Raw genomic sequence first — 20,471 nt, 5'->3', positions numbered from 1 at the left:
ATGTGAGCTGTGATCTCAACACAGTGTTTGTTTAACCTTCCTTTATTTCTGTATTTTCAAGATATCTGGTTGAGACTTTCCAACATTAAATACCTTCCCCCCGCTCCCCCAGCCCCTTATGACTGACAGATCAAATAATGCAAGTATTTGACTGTCTCCTGTTGTGGTTTGGTTTTGCACCACCTTACAATTTGGAATTTACCCCAAGGAGTAAATAACCACACTACTCAGAAGTTGGAAATTAGATGAAACTATTATTTACAAAAGTAGGCTAAATATAGCAGATAATAAACATATTGTGGTGGGTTGAAAATTCCCCCCAACATTAAATTGCCAAACCAGCCCAGTTGGAAGTAAATGAAGCTATATTTACAAGCAAAACTGCAATCTACAATGAAATGCAATGAATATGTACAAAATATACAGTATTTACAATATTTACAGGTATTTACACTTTATAAAGAGTACAAGAACCCCCCTGGCCAACAAACAGGGGAGCTAATGCCTTCCCACTGCCTGCTCCCTTCCTTACTCCCCTGGACACAAAGGGACAAGAGAAAAGAGCAAGGAATTATTTTATTAGGATACTTAGACAAAACAAAGAACATAGCTGAGGTTAAGCAGAATCAAGTTAGTGTCTCTGAGAGCAAGGAAGCCAAAAGAGAAAGATAGCTTACACTACCAGCCTTATTTATCCAATGGGGTTACAGTATCACAGTATCACTAAGGTTGGAAGACACCTTGAGGATTATTGAGTCCAGCCTGTCACCACAGACCTCATAACTACACCAAGTGCCACGTCCAATCTCCTCTTGAACTCCTCCAGGGATGGTGACTCCACCACCTCCCTGGGCAGCCCATTCCAATCACTTAAGGACTCTCTCAGTGAAGAAATTTCTCCTCACCTCGAGCGTAAACTTCCCCTGGCGCAGCTTGAGACTGTGTCCCCTTGTTCTGGTGCTGGTTGCCTGGGAGAAGAGACCAACCCCTTCCTGGCTACAACTACCTTTCAGGTAGTTATAGAGGGCAATGAGGTCACCCCTGAGCCTCCTCTTCTCCAGGCTAAACAATCCCATCTTCCTCAGCCTCTCCTCATAGGGCTTGTGCTCAAGGCCTCTCACCAGCCTCGTTGCCCTTCTCTGGACACATTCTCTCTCGTTGCCCTTCTCTGGACACATTCAAGTGTCTCAATGTGCAGGGTCCTGCATCTGGGTCGAGGCAATCCCAGGCACAAATACAGGCTGGGCAGTGACTGGCTGGAAAGCAGCCCTGAGGAGAGAGACTTGGGGGTGCTGGTGGACAAGAAGCTCAACATGAGCTCTCAATGTGCACTTGCAGCCCGCAAAGCCAATCAGATCCTGGGCTGCATCAGGAGAAGTGTGGCCAGCAGGTAGAGGGAGGTCATCCTCTCCCTCTACTCAGCCCTGGTGAGACCCCACCTGGAGTACTGTGTCCAGTTCTGGAGCCCCTATTACAAGAGGGATGTGGAGGTGCTGGAACATGTCCAGAGAAGGGCCACAAGGATGATCAGAGGGGCTGGAGCACCTCTCCTATGAGGACAGACTGAAGGAGTTGGGGCTGTTCAGTCTGGAGAAAAGAAGGCTCTGAGGTGACCTAATTGTGGCCTTCCAGTATCTGAAGGGGGCCTACAGGAAGGCTGGGGAGGGACTTCTCAGGATCTCAGGTAGTGATAGGACTAGGGGGAATGGAATGAAGCTGGAGGTGGGGAGATTCAGGCTAGATGTGAGGAGGAGGTTCTTCACCATGAGAGTGGTGAAACCCTGGAATGTGTTGTCCAGGGAGGTGGTCGAGGCCCTGTCCCTGGGGGTGTTTAAGAGCAGGCTGGATGAGGCTCTGTCCAGACTGATCTAGTGTGGGGTGTCCCTGCCCATGGCAGGGGGGTTGGAACAAGATGATCCTTGTGGTCCCTTCCAACCCTGAATGAAACTATGAAACTATGAAACTATGTAAACTGAGGGGCCCAGAACTGGACACAGTACTCAAGGTGCAGCCTAACCAATGCAGAGTACAGGGGCACAATGACATCCCTGCTCCTGCTGGCCACAGTATTCCTAATGCAGACCAAGATGCCATTGGCCCTCTTGGCCACCTGGGCACACTGCTGACTCATGTTCAGGCAGCTGTCAATCAGTACCCCCAGGTCCCTCTCTGTTTGGGAGCTCTCCAGCCACTCTGACCCCAGCCTGTAGCTCTGCATGGGGTTGTCGTGGCCAAAGTGCAGCACCCAGCACTTGGACTTGTTGAATGCCATCCCATTGGACTCCGCCTATCTGTCCAGTCGGTCAAGGTCCCTCTGCAGAGCCCTTCAACCCTCTAACTGACCAACATCTGCTCCTAACTTGGTGTCATCTGTGAATTTGCTGATGACTGACTCAATCCCCTCATCCAGATCATCAATGAAGATGTTAAAGAGGACGGGGCCCAGCACTGATCCCTGGGGGACACCACTGGTGACTGGCCTCCAGCTGGATGTGGCACCATTCACCACCACTCTCTGGGCTCGGCTATCCAGCCAGTTCCTAACCCAGCACAGAGTGTTGTGGTCCAAGCCACAAGCTGACAGCTTAGCCAGCAGTTTGCTGTGGGGGACAGTGTCAAAGGCCTTGCTGAAGTCCAGGTAGACCACATCCACAGGCCTCCCCACGTCCACCAGATGGGTCACCTGATCATAGAAGGAGATCAGGTTGGAGAGGCAGGACCTGCCCCTTGTAAATCCATGTTGGCTGGACCTGAGCCCTTGACCATCCTTCAGGTGCGCAGTTATTGCCACCAGGATAATCTGCTCCATCACTTTCCCTGGCACTGAGGTCAGGCTGACTGGCCTGTAGTTTCCAGGTTCCTCCATCCAACCCTTCTTGTGGATGGGGGCCACATTGGCCAGTTTCCAGTCATCTGGGACCTCACTGGTGAGCCAGGACTGGAGGAAAGTGATGGAGAGTGGCTTGGCCAGCTCATCTGCCAGCTCTCTCAGCACCCTAGGATGGATCCCATCCAATCCCATGGACTTATGAGTGTCCAAGTGGCTCAGCAGGTCCTGAACTAATTCCTCGTGGATTACCAGGGCATTGTTTAGAACTTGTCATTATTTTCCTTTATACATCCAATAGTGATTTATTTGCATTTTACCATTTTCTATTCAAGATCTGTGGAAAATTTTAAAGGTACAGCCTGTAACTACCACACATATACAAATACAAATATATATATATGAGCCCAGACCGCCATGTATCCCTCTCTGTACACTGCAGCTTGAAGTCCACACTGCCTTGCCTCCCCCACTGATAACCCAAACAATGGTTGTAGAGAGAGAAGTAAACACTAAGTTCAGAGAGGGAAAACAGGAGAGAGAAGAACACACTGTAACCCAAATATTTAGCATTTGAAGGTGAATGGGATGGGATAAACACATTTTTTGTAGTATCTTGTCCAACCCCTCTGTGATTGTCCATCCTCCTATATTCTGGAATTCTCTGGAAAACTTTTTATTTATCATATAACATTCAAACTAGAACATTTCTTCACCAATTTACAGTCTGTGTACCATAAGTAAGTTCTTTTATAGGAAGCATACATATGAGTTTGGCTTTTTCCTGACTTTTTCTGCAAGCTGTGATTCCAGCTGTGCTGCTAAAAGCTACTCTATATGTAGGGTTTTTACAGTTCTTTTGTCAACTCATTGTTCGATGTCACATTGAGCATGAGTTCTCTGAGCTTAATTTAAAAGCTTATTTTGGAGTAAATTGTTGTATTTTTTTTACTCTGTGGCTCTTACTGAAATGAAAGTGTAGCTTAATGCTGCCTTGAAGTATTGTGATGTTTTTTTCCTAACTAGTTCTATATTTCATATAGTAACAATATGAAAAATCTATATAGTGGCTACTAATAATCCAATACAAGAAACACTATTTCAAAGGAAAATCTGTTCTATTTAGTTGTAGGTAGAATAATATACTGGGGATCTATTACCTGTTTTGTTGAAGTAATGGCACTTCTAAGTACTAAGGAATCATGATGGATGGGATGGTGACCTGTCCACAATTTTCTAGGGTACAGGCATTGCTCCCGTGTAATCACCCAAAATATGTACATGGTTCCTTCTTTGGGGAAAACAAAGCAGTTATTTGCTGCTAGGGCTTTAAAAAGTCACAAAGGAATCCAAACAAAATGTGAGAGGGAGGTTCCTCTTAACTGGTACCAACTATCACAGCATTTCTGAGTAGAACAGACTGTAGCATACAGAGCCTCTTTAAGGGAAATCCTCTACCCTGGTTTACCAAAGGGAAATTCAGCAGTAAAATGCTCTGGATTAGATTCTGTGTAGAGTAGGATTATTACATTTTTTCTGACTTAATTCCCTGTCACTTCCCAATTATGGTCAAATATAGCACACAATGCTAGTAAATTGTCTTTGGTACTGTTAGAAGTGATTGAGTGACTGTGGTTTATCATCAGATAAAATTGCCCAAGAATGTTGAACTACCATTATAAGAATGAGAAAATTGAGTGGCATCAGCATGAAAGCTATGTCTCACAGTAACTAGAAGCATATGTACCCTGTTGAGACTAAACATGTTCTATGTTGTGGAATTCCAAAAAATAAATTATTTCAACTGTTTCCTGATCAGAGCAATTTTTTAAATAGCCCCAAAAATAGAGAAGTAGGGAAAAGAAAAAAAAAAAAAAAAAAAAAAAAAAAAAGGGCAAAAAAGCTGGCTGAAACCCCTGGGGAGTTAAATTTTTAGGAGTACTAAGAATGTATACAACCTGTGGTAATATGAGAACTCTTTGAATGCTTGAGTTATTCAGGCCTTAAAACTACTGCTTTAGCTTTAATTTGTTCTATGCATCACACCACATCTTTTCCTTAAATATAATAGTGTTCTATTTTGTCCTGAGAAGGAAGTTAATTTTGACTTACATTTTCTGCCTTATGATACCCTGCTATTTTCTGATATGGTCATAGTCACCCTTTCTGCCAGTGCACACACTCACAGGACAATCAGTTTTCCCCATTGGTCTAGAACTGTGGTGTAGATTTAACCATGCCTTCAGTGTCTGTGATAGGCAGTTACCTTTTTTCCTCCAGACACCTCTCATTAAGGCAATCCTCTGGGTATTTCAGTGTTTCAGGATTAAATATCTAGTGGTTTTTTTGTTTCATAGTTTTACTTTGTCTTGTTAAACTTCTAATTGACAGAATTCAAGGACTAAGGATGACTTCAAAAGCATTTTTCAGACACATGCTAATTGTTGCTAAAACCTCTAAAAGGACAGTTTATGAAATTGCAGATTTGTGACTCAGATAATTTTCAAGTTATATTTTCCATGTAAATTAAATTACCTGCTCTCAGATATTTGATCTGCCAACTATCTGGAAGAACCTAGCTCCTGTTTCCTATTGGGTTAATTAATTATTTATAAAGGTTCTTAATGGGGAGAAAGCTCAACAGACCAAATCCAAACACATATGGTCAATGAGCTTGAAGAGGTAAATATACTTGAAGATCCAGCTCAATAAACACCTCCAGAAGGAATATCAATTATATTGCATCTGTGAAGATAAATGTCATCAAATTCTGAAATAAGTAGGCTAGGTTTCATCTCACCTAACTTAGGGGGCCTAGCAGTTATGAGTCTGGTGTGAGGAAATCATCTGGGTAATGGAAGGAGATGACAGATAGTAATGCATTCTACCTGTATTATTAGCTGAAGTTATACAAGATTAATTAATTAATGTTTTGCCTTTGCTTATATAATTTTAATACCAGCAGCCATAGCTGAATCTCGGTGTAATTTTTCATATTAAGTCCAGTGTTTGTTTTTTGAATATATCCTTACAAAGCAGATGAACGTCTAACTGCAACAAAATATCTAAGACAGACACAAAGTCAATTAACCACTCCTGGATGTCCATGAAGTTTGATCTCAGTCAATAAACAAGCAGTTTATTTTTTCAATAGGCAGGCATGCAGTGGCTGTGGAAATCAAGTTAGTAACTGTGCCAAATTTCCCAGGATTGGAGTTACCAGTAGAAAAATGAGGATGAAGGGGAGGATGTCATGCCTCTACTCCACTCTGATTAATAATGCCATATTCTGCAGGTATACTGTAATAGGACCCATTAATGGCTTTGCAGCTCTCTCTCTCCAGTTCTGCTCCAGAAATAGATGCATTTCAGTTCTGTTCCAAAAAGCAGGAAGAATGGTAACATTTGCAGAGATGGGAAAAAGCTAGAATTTCACCAAAGGGAACATGAGACTTGCTGAGGAGAATTTTTTTGGAAAGATTAAGACAGGTCACACAAAACTTTTAATAGGAGTTCTACGAACTTTCAATATATTTAATTTTACCCAAAGAGTGCAATATTTTTGCATGTTTCAGGCTTTACCTGTTCAACTCTCAGGTTTGTAGCTACATCATGCACACACCTGGGGGGGAGGGGAAGCACAAAACAGTGCCCATAGCAAACATATCATGTCCCAGTAATGGTGGCTTTTAAATTCTTAGTAATCAAATACATTTAGCTGCATAGCTAAATATTTTTATTTGAACGACTGGAGAAATATGTGTGAGGTTAAGGGAGGAGGTCATTTGCCATAACCTATTTTCATACCATTCCAGTCAAAATTGCACTACTTAGATGAGTGCTAAAAATGGGGTGCCTGAAGCATACTTGCTTTAAATCATGTTAATGTCAGGCCAAATTTTTGATCTACAGCCTTATAGGTGGTGACAGCCTTCTGCAAGGAATACCTGTGTTCTGCACACTTGTCAGAAACTTTTATGGGCTAGGACAGCAAAAAAAAGGCCCAAAATGTTGATAGTGGATATGGAGAAAGATCTCTAGAGACATAGGATGAAGAACTAAGGAAACAATTGGAAATACACACCTTTGCTGTGACTAGCTCTGAAGTAATGGTAGTCTCTAAGTGCATTGCAGTCTCTAATAAGAGATTAATAGGAAAGCTTGTTCTTGAAATAAAATAGTAATATAGAAATATTTGTGAGTTGAGTCATGGAACGAAAGAAATGTAATTTCTCCAAATATCATCATGTTGTGGCAAACTTTGGCTTCTGAGCATGAATCAAAAACAGTTAACTGCTTGTCTTCTCTTTTTACCTGTATGGAATAAAACAGCAAATAATATAATTTTTTTCCTTCCTCAGTTAATTTTGATCCTGCAGATGTCTCTTTCATCTAGTTGTGTGGCTCCCAGTAGGTAGGGCCAGAGTACCATACAACACAGAACTGGATTCAAAGTTTGTGATTTAGTAAAACATTCAAGCATGTGTATATATATATAGGCCTGAAAGGTCTAGTTTGCAAACATAACTTCTAACAGAACTCCTTTCAGCACAGCATTCTGGTAGTAGAGACCCTCCCACCTTGTTTCACCTCCTCTTTCTGTCTCTAATATCCTGGCCAGTGGACAGAGCTGAGGTTTCAGAGCAAAAAGCTCTGCCTTCATGGGAAGTCTGGGTGCCATGGGCTGTGGCCATGAGTGGCTAAGTGAAATACTCTCAAAACAGGGGCTTGACAGGTCTGTCACTACTGCGGCATACTGTGTATTTACAGCTTAACACTGTTGCTGTGTTTAGCACTGTTGCTCTATCACTCCATGTGCCAAATGAAGTCATTAGCAGATTTGAAATCTATCAACCATCTGTGCCTGGTATCTGTTCATCCTCAAGTGGAAAAGAGCTATCAGTGCAGAGCTATACTGGGATATAGTGGTATTAGAAGGTCTCTGGAGTATGTCTTGGTCATTTAAATTAGCATGCACCTCACACGGCGTTTGCTGCTCACCCTTCCCTCCTGGATAATATTTGAGTCTCTTGAGAAGCCTGTAAAATGAGAACCAGTTTGCATTGAGAATGGTACATCATCTTTTGTTAAATATTTGCAATGACTAGGAATACTCAGCCAGCTTCAGTGTGAATGAAAAATTTAACAAACCATGAAGGGTTTGTTGGTTTTTTTTCCTAACTTTAATTTCCATTACATTGGGTTCATAAATGAGAAAAAAAGTGTTGGTTATGCTTTCTTCCTGGTGCTGGGTTAGAATACACCAGCTGTGACAAACCATTTACAGAAATGGCTGGAGTCCTTGTAAATTAAAGCTGAAAATAATATTGATCCTATCATTAGAATACACCCCTTGGCAGTCCTTCCTGCAAGGGTTTCTTACGTATTGTAAGAGCTGCCTCACTGTGTTGCAGTAACATACAGGAACATGGAGACAAGATGATTGATTATTAGTCACGGTGTTTGTAATTTTATCTGTGTAACAAACGTTAGCCAATAATGATTTGTTTTCTTCTTCTTACCTCCTCATTGACATTTTTCACTGTCATAGTGTCTGAAATTCTGAATCTGGAATGTCTTTCTACCAACTCTAAGTCTGTTTTATTTAACCCAAATTAAAATCCATAGTATAAAGCCTAAATTAAAAGCAAATCGAGCTCGGTATGTTGCCAAACTGAAGCCTTCATACCCTGTCACATGTAAAACGCAAAAGCTGAAATAAATCTTCACAGTGAGTCTGGCACAGACAAAGATTGCTCAGACAGTAGCTCCAGACATCTTGAGAACAGAGATCACTTCATGGGGTAAATTTACAGTTTTTATATGTCGCTCAGAGTGGAAATAAAATGTAACTAATTGCAGTAATTTCTGTTTGCTGATAAAGCATGCCTGAGAATAATGGTCAGTCAGTAAAGCTGGTTTACTCTCCATTTGTTTACTGGTCTGGAAAAGATGATGTCTTCTAGTTGGGTTACCTTATTGAGCCCAGGATACCTCTCTAAAAGATGTGTAGTTTCTCTAAAGAACAAATATTTAAAAAAAAAAATAAATCCTTGAATTGCTGTATATAATATTGGCTTTTGTTTGAAATAGCAGTTGCTTTTAAATAAACTTGCAAAGTTTATTGTGGTGAAGCCAACTCAAACACTGAGAACTGATTTTTTAACTTTTTAGTGAAGTGAATGGTCAATTAGGCTATGATGATAAGCCTTGAGAACTCTAGAGTTCTCCTATGTAAGTTTTGTACTAGAGAGGTTTCAAAGTTCTGTGACTCTGCCTCTGAGAATTTTCCCTTGGTTCTCATGCTGGAAGATGTGTTATTTCAGAAATTTAGAAATGTCAAGGAATTAATCTTTCAAACTTTGAAGTCTGAAACATGTAACCATTTTTCCTTATTTGTGGGTATAACATTCTGTGAGTGCTCTGTTCTGTCTCTGTATGCGGATATGCAGTTTCAGTGCTGCTGTGTAGCTGGATAGAGAGGAATTTTTAGAGGAATCAGAAGGGACAAGCTGAACAACAGCACAAATTAAATAACTGAGATAAATGATTCTGCAGGAGTTAAGATGACAAGGGCAATGCCTTTATAAGGAAGAACCCGTTTCTTGAAGGACCATATTGCTGAGAATTGTTTATTCTTTCTTATTTTAAAATCAGAATCAGAACCTAATTTGAGTGTAAGGGGTAGTGGGTCAGTTAAGGGAGAAAAAGGACCATGCAAGGTGATCATGAAACCTGAAAGAAATAGTGTGATGCATGGGGAAAATGTTTTTTTGTATTACCTCGATTTTATTTTTCCCTGGAAATGTGGTCAGTTAACTTCCAGTCTGTCCTGGTTTCAGCTGGGATAGAGTAAATTTTCTTCCTAGTATCTGTGACAGTGTTGTGTTTTGGATTTAATGTGAGAATAATGTTGAAAACACACTGGGGTTTTAATTGTTGCTAAGTAGTGCTTATCCTTGCTTCAGGGCATTGGTCAGCCAATGGTGAGCAATTGCATTGTGAATCACTTATCTTTTCTTGGGTTTTATTTGTTACTCTTTTGGATACATTAATTTTCATTACTATTGTTATTATTGTTGTTCTTATTATCATAATATTTTTTAAAATTACTAGTGTAATTATATATTTTATTTTAGTTACTAAAGAGTTGTAGTTTGGGGGTTTGTTTTTTGTTTGTGTTTTTTGGTGGTGGTGTGGTTTGTTGTTTTGGGGTTTTTTCATTCTCCTTCCCATCTCGCTAGGATTGGGGAGGAGTTGAGGGAGTGAGTGAACAGCTGTGTGGTACTTAGTTGCTGACTGGTGTTGTACCATAACACAGTCCCAGTAGATTTTGATCCATAAACAATTGCCTTGGCAACATGTAGCTTACTTCTGCTCTCCTGTAGCAGTGTTGGATACAGGTACAGCTACATCTGTGAGTCCTGGGAAGATAGGAAAAGGAATTTTTCTTCATTGCCCAGAGAGGTTGTGAAGTCTTCTCTAGAGACTTTCTAAATCCTCTGGGATGCATTTCTGTGTGGCCTGCCCTAGGTGATCCTGCTTCGGCAGGGTGGTTGAACTCAATGATCTCCAGAGATCCCTTCCAACACCTACCATTCTATAATTCTGTAATTCAGATGTTCTGTAAAACAAATTATTTCTTCTCCTTTGTTTCTTGGGAGGTGTAGTTTACAACAGCAACTTTTGTGATGGACTTTTGGATTGAACTTTCAGAACTCCCTTGGTAGGACTGATTCTGAGCTTTAAAACCTCTTAAAATTTTATGTAAATGGAAATATAGATGGCATTCAATAGATTTTAGAAACTTCATAACAAATCTAAAGTAAATCAAACAACCACATCCTCAGCTGACATACTCTGGAGCTTTCCTATTTGATGCCTGTTGCCAGCTGCTGTCTGTGAAGGATTGTCATTGTATGAGAACTACTCACACTGTAATTGACGGGGTCTTCCATGACCACCATCTCAATTCCTCTCTCTCCACTTGCTGAGGACAGAAAACAGCCATAACAAAGGTTACTTGTAGCGCTGTTTATGGGTATCACTGGGGGTTTTATTCATACATGAATTTGAAAAGGAGGATTGTCTCCTAGGAGGCTGATCAAACCTCAGAGCACCTGAAGCTTCTTATGCCTCTCTTAGCACTATGCAGAAAATCATGTAACTCAGAATTCATGGAACCAGTTAAACTCTGGCCTGTGTTTACATACTTAAATACATTTTTAGATCTGGCCCTGTATAATTCAGATTCACAGTCTCATATTTGGAGCTGCAAAGTTGTTGCAAGACAGCATTTTGCTACCTCACAGGGATATTGAGATGCATCTAGATAGTGTGAAAATACCTAAACCAGAGGGGTTAAAAAGTGCTTCATGTCAACCTACTCTTGAAAGAAGCTCTTGATGTCCGAATCTCAGAGCATGCATTCATCTCACATTTTTCTTCACATATATCATCCTGGTATAAAAAGCTAATGCATGTTTATAGAAAGGAAAAAGTAAAACTAAAATTCTCTGAGTAAAACTTTTCACATTGTAGAATACATACCTTTAATAGAAACAATGTCTGTAACTCTACAGTAATCAAAATCCAATATTGTTAATATAAACAATTTTATTGCAATAATAGGTGATTTGCAAGTAAGAGAGATTCATTTAGTTCTAAGAGATGTTTGACCTCTGCTACTTCATAATCTGTTAGAGGGACCTGAGGTCCACATGGCCTGGCTTGCTTTCTCTTTTACCTGGAAGGCATTATTTTTTCAATAAATACCAAAATTAAGTCAATATTTTTAGAACCAAGAAAATTGCTGCTTTAAATTGACTAATCTTTGCTCAGAAGTTGTCTGACACTTTATACCCAGTGTCAGCAGGAAAGAAATAATTAAGATGTATGCCTTTGGTAATTGATCAGGAACATTTGAATGGTTTACATAAATAACAGATTAATCAAAGCATTGTCTAACCATTTAAAAAACACATGCCCTACTGCATGTACATTTGTTTAAATTAACGTTGCCATCAGAATTTATGAGAAACTTTGAAAGTAGATTTCATTTTCACCTTATGGTTAATACTCTCATAAATAATAATTTGTCAATGTATAGATAAGATCTGCTATTAAATTGTTGAGTGTCCCTCTTTGACATGAAGGTCCTTGTTTACTATTCTGAGCAGATATTCTAGGCTAAAACTATGACTTTCAAATCTCATTTTCATGTCTGCCAAATCCTATTCTAACTCATTTTCTGTTCTAACCAGAATTAATGATATTAATAATCTAACGTTATGTGGGAGACCTGGGACTTTTCTTGTATATGCAGTATCATGCAGTGGCTTACTACATAAAATGTTTTACTATTGCATCATTGATAATTGACCAACAGATTGTCTAAAAAATAATTTTTTTTAATTACCAAAGCCAAAAAAAAAAAAAAAACAACCCAACACCACAGCCAGATACAAAATCAGCTATTCCAAAACAAATCAGATACTTTAAAAAATATATCAGGAATTGGATTTTGGTTCTTGCTTAAGCATGTGAAAATTATAGTTGCTGATCTTGTTTATCTAGTAGTAGTTGCTAGTAGTTTATCTACCTTGGAAATGAACACCAAGAAACTTCAGTCTGATAGCTGGAGTAGGGCTATAGCTACTTGCAAGCAACCTCCATTCTTTTTCAGTTGTTTCTAAGACCACTTTAGCTTTCTATTAGGGAAGAATGCACTGTCAAGCTGAATATTTGAGCTAAAATGAAAGGTTATATTTCTCTTAAATGGCAATATTTGAACATGTAAAATGATTAACAACTGTCCTTTTTATGTGCTTAAGTGGCTATTTACTTCAGAATTGACCCACATATATTCTTTGGGCTCCACTGATACTCTTTAAAAGGTGCTGTGACAGCCTGACCTCAGCTTTGTCCCTGCATAGAAACAGCCGTTCTTCTCACCAGTGGTTACTGTCATCTCTTGTCTGTGGGCTGAGTTTCTCAGACTCTGTGTAGAGTGGCTTTTTTATTTCCCCTCTGGACAGGAAAGTAGGGCCTCTGCATCTGTTTAACACCACATTTTTGCAGGATGCAAATATTTCTGCTTTTAATTGGCTGCAGTTTTACAGGAGAGTGTGTCCCAGATGTGATTTCTCTAAAATGAAAGAGCACCAGTGTTGGGCTTGAATGTTTCCCATCCAATTACCAATTGCCCCTTCATTTTATTTTGAGTTTTTTTCACTTGAGTATGGGGTTTCCAAATGATCCTGGTAATCCTGGATTTTTTTCCCCTTGTTTTTACAGGTGACCTGTAACTGTTTCACCATCAGTAATGGAGAGATGCAGGATGTTGGTGTTGGCCTCTATCCCAGGTACTGTGGACACTGTTTCATTCACGGGCAAAACCTGTGTTAGTCTCTTGTTTTGTTTTTCCTTTTTTCCTAGGTAGCTGAAAGGGCCATCAAAGCAGCAGGTAACATGTCTAAATGGGAAACTGGGAAATACAAGTAAATAAAAAGAGAATAAAAACGTGATTGGGGTAAAAGCATTCTTAATATTCCTGATTATAGAGTTAAAATTGTTTAAATAAGCTATGTCTTCACATTTTATTTTCATGGAGGTGGTAGTCTTTTCTAAGGAAGAATAAATGCTGACATCAAAAATGTGTGACTGGGACTACCAAAAGGAAGCCTGTTCAGTGTTGCTGTAGAATTCAGATATTTTGCAGCCAAGATCCTGCTGAACTGGCAATTAAAAGAAAAAGATTGAACACATTTATTAGTAAGTTACCATAATGAAGAAACCACAAGGTGAAAAGATAAGCATATTGAGAGATGAATGTTAATATTTGAACTTAGTATTATTTATTATTTCTATTATTTAAGAAGTACATACCAAGGAAGGTTTTGCCTTCATAGAATTAGTTACCTGTAATTATTAATGTGGAAAAATAGTATGTATAATTGAAATTTGTGTTTTGCTATCTTATTTTTTGTGTGTGTCAATGCACAGTTGAACTGTATTGTTAGTACCTCAGTGGGCCTGTCACTGTTGTTTCTTTTTCTACTAATGTCACACGTGTAAGATTAACTAAGGACACTTAGTATCTGGAGACCTGCCTTGTGGTAAAGATCAGGGGAAAGTGGTTAGGAGGACATGGGAATTAGTGTTCTGAAAAGTACAGAACAGTCATTTGATTTGTTGAATGCCAACAAATCTTTTCTCACGCTTGGGAAATACTGAATATTATTTTGGAGTATTATTATTAGTTATATATATTCTTTCATGGAAAAAAGCCCCTGAGTATGAAAAGTGGCTATCTATGTTCTGTGATAATGCACTTCCAAGAGGTGCAAGAGATTCTTTCCCAAGTCAGTTCAGAGCAGTTTGAGTTTTACTGTAACCAAACCTCTCTGAGCTGGGAAAACTGTGAACTTAAATCTGTGGTTACCTAATCCTAGGCAAATGCCTTTCTGGGTGAATTCATATGCTTCTAGATGAAATTGCCGTCAAATCCATGAGTGTTTCCATGAGATGAAATGTGATTAGAACTGGTTCATTTAGTCTCATTAAGAGGTTGCATATTGTTGCATCGCTTGATAGCTTCAGCACCCCAACATATTTTAAAAGATAGAAAATCCTGTGGTCCTTCTCTGCATCACCTTGCCAGGAGCTTTGGGAGTATGCCCAATGATCTCACAATAAGTGAAATAGATACTTTTTCCCAGTGAACATTACTGGGTTCACGTGGAGATTAGGCACAGATATTATATTAAGCCAGAAGGGATATCAAAAGAATGAAGAACTGAATAAATGTGGCTTGGTGCAGGGTCTGACCCTCAGCAACATCCTCTATTTTGCCAACAACAGTTGAGATTTTTGAGTCTCTGAATCAAGCAGACAAAGCAAGTAAAGGCAGGCAGGAGATGGATAAGATGAAAATTCTTCTTTCAGCCTGATGTTGCCAGAATTATTCTTTCAATGGGTCATTCCTACAGGAAAAGAACCATCAGTCCCACATCTGCTATGGGGCTGATGTTGGCCTGACAAAGTCAGTCACTTATCAGCTGATGAAACATTGGACTCAAAAGTATATAGCAGATGTTGTTGATGTTGCTCTTAATAGTCTCCTTCAAAAAAGAGGGAAGGGTGTATCAATGTCAGATCTACCAGGGTGTGTGTGTCTCCTGGGGGTGGCTGCAGCTCCCCAGTGTGCTTGTCACAGCTGTGCTGATTTCAGCTGTCATGTGGCACAAGACCAAAGGCTTAACCAAAATATGCACAGAACAGAGGCAATGGCTGTATCTCTTATTTCAACTCTATACACCAAGTACTTGGAGGTTTTTGACATAGTATACTCCACTTTCTGGCAAATAGGAACTACAGGTTGATTACTGTCCCCTTTGAGCTGTGGTTCCACTCATAGCTGGTAAGATTAGTGCCCTGAAACTGAGCATAAGTAGATGAAGTAAAACACAGTTCCAAGGTACTAACGTTTTTGCTGTGAACTGTTCAGGTTGCCTTCTTGCCCCTTGCTTGCTTTGCCCCCTCCCCCAAGACAGGCCTGTCAAGAGTCACTAGGAGGCCATCACCTCCCTCCCACTCTGAGTACACAGAAGGCAGAAACATGTGAAGAGGTCCAAGCACGGCTCCTATTAGCAATGGATATAAATCCTCTAAGCATTAGTTTTCCTCCTCTAACCAAGAGCAGCTGATTTACCAAGGATTTTATTTGTTTCATGACATAGTTGTTTCATAACCTAATACTTCAGATGTAATCATGTTAGCTACTTTTAAATTATTAAAAGGAAATGGCAGTGGAAACTTCTCTGTAAAGTTCTTTCTTTCTTTTTCTTCCCCTTTACCACCCCGTACAGCATGTCATTGCTGAACCACAGCTGTGACCCAAACTGTGTGATCGTTTTTGAAGGATACCAGCTTTTACTTCGCTCTGTCCGAGAGATCCAGATTGGTGAAGAGGTAATTAACTTGTCCTCCCTTCCATCACAGACACCTGCAACAATGACATCTCCCTAAATAAATCCCAGACTGCAGGGCCACCAGCTTAATATTTTGATGATATATTGATGCCACTTTCTAGCACATAGCTGTCAGAGGCAAAATAATAAATAGAATCATCTCTTCACACTGCCTGGGCCCCATAATCATTACTTCTCATAAATCACTAGCAGTCTTGATAAATTCTTGTTCCTCCTTTCCTCCTCTAGGCACTTCATTTTGTTTGTATTTGAGCATCTTTACCCTGATGGAAACATGATATTTTTGGGTGGAATGCAGTGTTCACTAGGTCACTGCAACAACAAGCATTTGTCAGTCTGCAACCATACTGTTGTAGTAAACCTTTCACTGATGGTGAAAGTAGTAAGATAAGGTTTGTTTTCTTGTCTGTTTCACTAGAAAGGACTTCAAAATATCCCTTTCAAGAGATTTCTGATTTGATCTAAGGTATTCTTAGCTTTGTTTTTACAGCAGCAATTACTTCAAAAATAGTAATTTGTGGCTAGGTAAGCATTTCAAAGTAAATGTCTTTTGCAGCAAAGCAATATTGAATTTGCTTAGTGAGGCCTGCAAACATTACATGCACTGATGACCTCTGTGATACTACCTGTTGGTCATTTCAAAATCATAACTTAATGTAAATATGGTTCACACCTATGCTTCAAACTCCAGGAAGACCAAGAGCATATGTCTTCTAATTTAGAAACAGTACCACTTTTCCTCCCTCTGAAGAGGTGGATTTTGGTGTGCGGTTTTGGTTATTTGGTGTTTGGTGTTTAGTTTGGTTTGGTTTTTTAGATTGTCTTTTCTCTAAGATGGTAGACCATCAATATAATTAAATGTTAAAATATTTTTTAAAGGCAAAGTATTGTGGACAATCAACAGAAATGCTTTTGCATGCTTACCTTTTTGCCAAGAGAAATCTTTTAGGAACTACTAAATGGAGCTATTAACTGTAGATATCTTTCAGTGTGGTATTCTTCTTCAAGCTAAAGTATAGACAAGTTTCTTTCTAAAAAAAACCTTTGCCTCCAATGAAGCAATACAGGAAAGTCAGATTTTTCCGAAGAGCTGAGGTTCTGGTGTCTTTGTTGTCACTTCTAGTTTTGGTACTCAAAATAAAGCTTGCTTTAAGGAATATGTAAGCATGTAAGATTGTGTGTGTGTGTGTATATATATATATGTATGTATGTGTATATATATATACACACTCTGTTAAAACAGGTAGCATCTTGACTTGCCTGGAAATAAAAATCTTACTCTGAGGTACATGTTTCTTTGAATCAGGATGTGTCTAAAGAAGAAAATGGACATAAGTGAGAAAGCTAAAATACCAAGTGCACATTAGTTTTGGTATGTCATTGGAAGGGGAAAAAAAGAAAATGATAAGGGTTTGTACAAGTCAACAGTTTAATATTATATTTTGAACATCCCAATTGCTTTTTTCTCCTACACAACTGCTGGCACTGTGTACAATATGATAGATTTGATCCAACTTCTTTCCACACTGCTTTTCTGCTTGCCTAACTCAGGGTGATCTCAGTTTTTTGTAACAGCCATGTATCGGATTTACACACCAATGTACGTGACCTGCCTTACCTGCTATGAGCTGAGTTTTTACTTATATTACTGGGGTCATAATCTGAGCTAATGGGAGAGACAATGCATATTAGGGAGGAATCCAATTGGATTTTCTCAATAAAGTGTGTAGCAGTGGTAAGATGAACCTTGTTTCAAGTCAGGAGGCAACAGGAAAATAAGTAATTGTAAGCAGTAGAAAACTTGCTTTATCCTATTCAAACTTACACTAGATTTAGACTATTGAAATCCCCTACATAATAGCTAATAGAAAGTAAGTACACATAGAGATTTGTTAGAAATGAGAAGCTAAGTAGGAAGTAAAGCTCAGATTAGTAGAAGAGGACTGTGGCTTTACTATCAATACAGGAACAAACTTGACAGGGATTCTGGATCTTTGCCAGGGAAATATCAGGCACTGCAATATGATGTGTTCACTAGGCCAGTGATAAGTAAATTAATTTTGCATATTTATCATGCTTCCTGTCAGAGGGCACTGCAACAAGTTACTTATGTTAAGGTGTTTTTGACCACCTGCAACCACAGAGAAAACAGAGACACAGGGAGTTGAGGTCATTGGCCACTGTGGTAATGTCACATTTGTATAAACAGGGAGTCACAAATACACCTGATTTTATTTGTAAACCACAAGAGATATTATTACATTGAAATTAGCTGCTGCAGTGTGCAGTGCAGGAATAACCTCTATGCCCCAGTCGTGCTTTAGAGTGCTCATAACATACACAGTAATTATTAAATCAGCAATAAAAAGCATGCAGGATTATGAGAATCTCAAAAAGCTTTTGTGTCCTCATGGAAGCTGTTTCGGTTCAGTTTTAGTTTTAGTCTTATGTCTAGATTTTGTTGGCTTTGAATGTTTTTGATATGAAGGCATGTAGAATTTAGAGGGTTTAAATTGAATTTTGGTTTGGGCTTTGAAATTTATTCAAATCATAAGGCCAAAATGTATGTCAGGCAGTTAGGACTCTTGACCCAGAAAATGTTTGCCTGAGTTCTTATAGAGTGAAAGTGCTAAATGTGATTGTGCTATATATTTGGAAAACTAGACATTCCTTAAATAATATGCAAAAATTCTAGCTATCTAGGCCTTTTGTGTGACAAAGACAGTGTTTCCAGTCCCAAAGCACTAAGAAGTAATGAGTTATGAACGTTACTTTTTTGTGGGCATTAAAAGAAGGGAATAATGTGTACTCTCATGGCTTCCCAAGTCAAATATTTGAGAAAATAAAGTGCATTGCAGGAATCATGATAAAATGCTGAGAGCCTGCAAGATTTGTCTGGTCCTTAAATTTTCCTTCAGAGACAAAGATTCAGATTTATCTGTAGGTATATTATTTAGATTTTTACAAACATAGTTCTATGGAATTGCATTCTCTTTGAGGGCAGAAATTTACCATTTTAGAGAAAAACATATTACATTCCCATTGGCCAATGAATGCTTTAGTTGATGTTCAGATTAGTGTTTTTTTTTTATAAGTTGTCTGTTTAAATGCAATTTATAATCCTCATTCATTGCAGAATTCTTAAAGTAAAAATTTGGCTTTGACAGGAAACTCCCTTCAAGCTTGGTAGCTTTTCAATTTTCTTCTTATTCATCCTTGTTCTGACTCTGTTATAATTTATATAAGGCAGTATGGGTCTATGGTAATACCCCACATTGTAGTGTTTGACCAGCTGGTAATGATCACCATAAAGTTGAAGTGTTTTCCATTCTGCAACTGGCAGAAACAGAATGAAATAGGGAGCAGCAGAGAGGACAAAAGAAGTGAAAGGTGAACAAGGCTTGGGAGCAACCGTCGATTTCCACAATCATTGGGTGTTGAGGTGGCTATAAAAGATTTCCTAACTCTCTGTAGGCTCTACTGTTTACCAGAGTTTTCTGCATAATTGAATCTAGTAGCAGGAAGAAAGAATAGATTTTTGTGGGGATTTTTTTCTATGTCCCTACTTAAAAGACTACAGGACTTTCTAACACTTGTTTCCAGCAGCTCAAAACTAATTATAACACCTTCTTACTCTTCAAGATGTTAGTTGTAGTCCTGACTGTTACAGCTTTTGTAACTTCTGGTGATCTTACTTTGATACTATACAAAGATTTCCATTTCTTTCACTTTCTTCTTTGCAAAAATGAAATTTGTGTTGCAAGGAAACAAGCTATGGGGAAGGATTGTAAGAAAGCAAAAATAATTTACCTAGATATCACCAAGGATCCTTCAATGATAAGGTAGCTAATTTACTTTCTTAGAAAGACAAGCAGCCTGCTCTAAGAAGTTTTCATAATTTCTCTATCCTTAAGTAACCATTTTAAACAGCATCAAGATGTATGCTATAATTTAAACTGACTTTTTGTTAATAACTGTGTCTCTGGATTTTTTCAGGCAGGCTTGAGCTCATTTTGCCTATTTGCCAATCAAAAATTGTATAGCTCTGGTTAGCTCAAATCAATTACTCCTGCTGGAGGCAGCATGTATTAGCTGAGGTCCAGTTCCAGTGCATGTCTTCTCATCAGCTTCAGAGTTCAGTTAGAGCAAACTTTTGTCTTTTTAAAAGTAATGCTACATATAAATCATAATTTCAGATGACCATCACTTAAACTTGTTTTCATGATAGATTTCAACCAAAATATGTAATATTTCTGTTTTTGTAGTTCTGTTAGAAGTATGTTTGACACATTAAACTTTGTCACATAACATTTTTTAAAACCAAAATTTAGCTTGAGTTAGAAGACATTTTGATCACATATGCCAAAATAAAAAGAACACAGACTGTTCATGACATATAATTCTCTCTCAGAAACAGATTTGTGTATACAACCCTCCCTAAATCCCTGAGACCCATGGTTGTAAAACAAGAGGACTCACTTTTCCCCCCTGCTGTTTGCATTACAGTAATTAATTTTAAATTTCTACAGAATCCTCTGTCTATAAATTAAATATCTTACACTCTACTACAAAACCCCATAAATTAAGTCCACTGCACCATGGTAGTACTGGAAATTTGTGTGCACCTCATTTGGCGTATTTGAATATGAGAA

At 38.8% G+C, this 20,471-nt stretch overlaps 1 protein-coding gene across 3 annotated transcripts in view; it reads left to right on the top strand.

The window, feature by feature from the left end:
- The window catches only part of SMYD3 (SET and MYND domain containing 3), a 451,319-nt gene that overhangs the window by 329,254 nt on the left and 101,594 nt on the right, over window positions 1-20,471 (top strand). For all 3 annotated transcript variants that reach the window (XM_068155709.1, XM_068155693.1, XM_068155702.1), the window contains 2 exons: window positions 13,124-13,191; window positions 15,697-15,799. In XM_068155709.1, coding sequence (XP_068011810.1) covers window positions 13,124-13,191; window positions 15,697-15,799 — 171 coding nt within the window. The remainder of the gene's footprint in view (window positions 1-13,123; window positions 13,192-15,696; window positions 15,800-20,471) is intronic.

The sequence above is a fragment of the Melanerpes formicivorus genome, unplaced genomic scaffold, assembly GCF_026170545.1.
Source record: "Melanerpes formicivorus ecotype bairdi unplaced genomic scaffold, bMelFor1.0.p_v2 SCAF_2, whole genome shotgun sequence".
Classification (NCBI taxonomy): Eukaryota; Metazoa; Chordata; class Aves; order Piciformes; family Picidae; genus Melanerpes; species Melanerpes formicivorus.
This window is presented reverse-complemented; position numbering and strand designations above follow the sequence as displayed.